At 34.5% G+C, this 2,822-nt stretch overlaps 1 protein-coding gene across 1 annotated transcript; it reads left to right on the top strand.

Annotated features, from left to right (window-relative positions):
* The first annotated feature begins 235 nt into the window (after positions 1 to 235).
* Positions 236 to 2,109, top strand: LOC108368823 (uncharacterized). The gene is made up of 2 exons (XM_017623738.1): positions 236 to 1,985; positions 2,059 to 2,109. The coding sequence occupies exon 1, from the start codon at positions 739 to 741 to the stop codon at positions 1,831 to 1,833; it is 1,095 nt and encodes a 364-aa protein (XP_017479227.1). The 5' UTR covers positions 236 to 738; the 3' UTR covers positions 1,834 to 1,985; positions 2,059 to 2,109.
* Positions 2,110 to 2,822: the final 713 nt, after the last annotated feature.

Raw genomic sequence — 2,822 nt, 5'->3', positions numbered from 1 at the left:
TTAGTCAGAACATATGTAAATGAAAAAATGAATTTAACTTAGTAATAGAAAAGAAATTAAAAAAAATTATTAGAAATTAGCGTTTTTACAACCCTTTTAAAAGCAAGGCATCACTGTGATGCATTTGCATGTCGTAAACATAGTTGTGTGGGTTTTTTATTCAACCGTTTTAAAAAATGAAGGTATCACTGTGACACAATTGGAAATCGGAAAATTGCTTGTGTGCGTTTTTTAAGACACAGCTGCATGTCGTAAACTTACTTGTGTAGTTTTTTTATAGCACCTACTTAAGAAATGAAGGTTGTTTTTACAACCCTTTTTGTGGGTATTTTAAGGCACCTTCTTAAGAAATGCGCGTTTTTTGCAACCATTTTAACAATTAAGGCATCACTGGAATGCACCGCAACCCTTTTAAACAATGAAGGTATCTCTGTGACACAATTGCAGATCGCAAAATTGCTTGTGTTGTTTTTTTTAAGCCACCACAAGACACAGCAGGTAGAATTGAAATTACCATTTCATTCTTATTACCTCGTCTCGTAGACCATATATAACGCAACAGTTTTTGTGAATGCCGTTGTGAAGAACTCAAAGTGTGAAGTGCTAATTTCAGATAAAAAAATATTAAAAAAAAAATAATAAGTGAAGTGACCATTCCAAATCAAAAAGTTTACAACGAATCCACCATCCTCTACACCGCAAGATGAAGCAACTACATCAACAACTATCGAAAACCCAATGAGTCATATACCCAAGCATGATGTTACTGTTTTTGGTGTGTCTACGGATTTAACTGATCTTAATTTATCAACCCATCTGGATATCTTGAGATATTATTTTTACTTAAGCGAACGTGCTAAAATAGAACAAAAAAAGTTTTCCCATAAATCATTCACTATTCAAGTACAAGATAAGTTGATTGGAATTTGGGAAAAACTTGGTATGGAAATAATGCTGAAAAAAAGTGTATTTAATAAATTGAATAAATTGCTTGACAAGTATCAAGAGCAAATCAAGAGAAGAAACAACACCCAACAATTTACAGAGTATGTAAAATCTCTGGAAACAATTTTTTACATTGGAACATGTAAATACGATTTGAAGGCAGCTCCATATGCATGCGGCTGGGTTCCCGAACGGCTCAAAGAGCTCATGCACGATCAACATAATCAGAGAAGACTAACAATGGATGCATTTGTGATGGAAACTGAAGAGCAAGGAGCAAAGTCTATGTCATCAATGCCAACATACCAAGATCCCGATGATTCAACATACGCACCGCCACCGGTTCAAGAAGATATGGATAGAAGCACAAGTTCACAATACGCAGAGAGATACGATTGTTTTAACTTTGCCTTGGTATGTGACAGATTTGGTGTGCCTGACAGAGTAGCATCAGCATTGGGAACCGCTCTTTTGCAAGATTTTAAAATTAAAGATAAGCATGGGAAACCTCTCATCATGGATAAATCGAAAGTTCGCAGAGAAAAAGAGAAATGCAGACAAGAAGTGCTTCGCAAACGGTTAGATGATACCAATTTGTTAGCATTTTCATTCGATGGCAGAAAAGATGATACTTTAACGATAGATAAAATTGATGAGAAGTATCATACTAGGATGGTAAAAGAACCTCATCTTGTTATTTTGAGAGAACCCAATTCTGAATTGATTGGTTACGTAAGACTGGAACATGAAACCGCTGAATACAAAACAACCAAATTAAATGGTTTTTTCAACGATAAAAATATATCACTGGATGCATTAATTGGAATATGCACTGACGGTGAGCCAACAAACACGGTGGAATTATACGACGATTCGAATTGCTGTTAAAAAGACCATTGCATTGGTTCGTTTGCCTTCTACACTTCAACGAACTTCCGTTTCGGCATTTGTTTGAAGCTTTGGATAAATCCACCAGCACTGGACCAAGATCGGCAACCGGAAAACTGAGCCGTCAAATCGAAACTTGTGAAACTCTTCCGGTAAGTTATTGCTATCACTCATTTATTATAATTGTCAACCATTTTTAATTATTTTATTATTATATATTTTCAGGTGGTGGACGGCTTCCAGAAAATTGAGTTGCAAAATATGCCCCCTGCTCCAGAAAAAATTGAATTTTCCACCGATTCGAAGTACTTATACGACATGGCCCATGCAATTTCTAGCGGCGTGGTTCCGGTGGATCTGGCTAACATCAAACCAGGGAAAATTGTACATTCTCGGTGGCTCACCAAGGCCGCTAGATTATTATTTATTTTATTTATTTATTTATTTATTACGGCTCAAAGCCTAATTCAAAATACAATTTACACTATCCTATCTTATAGGTAAAGTTTTACAAAATTCATATAATTTTGCCTTAAAAACTAAGATTTCATTGCAGTTTTTAATTTCCAATGGGAGCTCGTTGTAGCCTTTTAGGCCTTTGTAGAAAATATTTTGCTTATCTATTTCTGTTCGAAACAATGGCAATTTGAAATTATGTCTATTCCTAGTATTTATATTGTGTGTTTGCTCCACTAAAACTACGTTGTTACTTAAATACTCAGGTACATTTCCATGTTTTATATTAAATATCAACTTCATGGTGTGAAAGTAAATTTTTTGTTTGACACTCAACCAGTTCAACTTTTTTAACATATCACCCGTTCTAGCATCTCTACGTTTTTTAAGAATAAACCTCATGCATCTGTTTTGAAGCTTTTGTAGTTTATCAATTTCTTTGTCTGCTATTATGAATAGGATCGATGGGCAATACACAAAGTGTGGTTCAATGACCGATTTATAAATAATTATTTTATATTTTTCTTGTATAT

This window comes from Rhagoletis zephyria, unplaced genomic scaffold, assembly GCF_001687245.7.
Source record: "Rhagoletis zephyria isolate East Lansing unplaced genomic scaffold, Rhagoletis_zephyria_1.1 Rzeph_scaffold_03346, whole genome shotgun sequence".
Taxonomy (NCBI): domain Eukaryota; kingdom Metazoa; phylum Arthropoda; class Insecta; order Diptera; family Tephritidae; genus Rhagoletis; species Rhagoletis zephyria.
Note: the sequence above shows the minus strand (reverse complement) of the source record. Positions and strands in the feature narration are given on the sequence as shown.

Coding starts and splice junctions, on each gene's coding strand:
- LOC108368823 (XM_017623738.1), top strand. CDS start 739: ATGAGTCATATACCCAAGCATGATGTTACTGTTTTTGGTGTGTCTACG.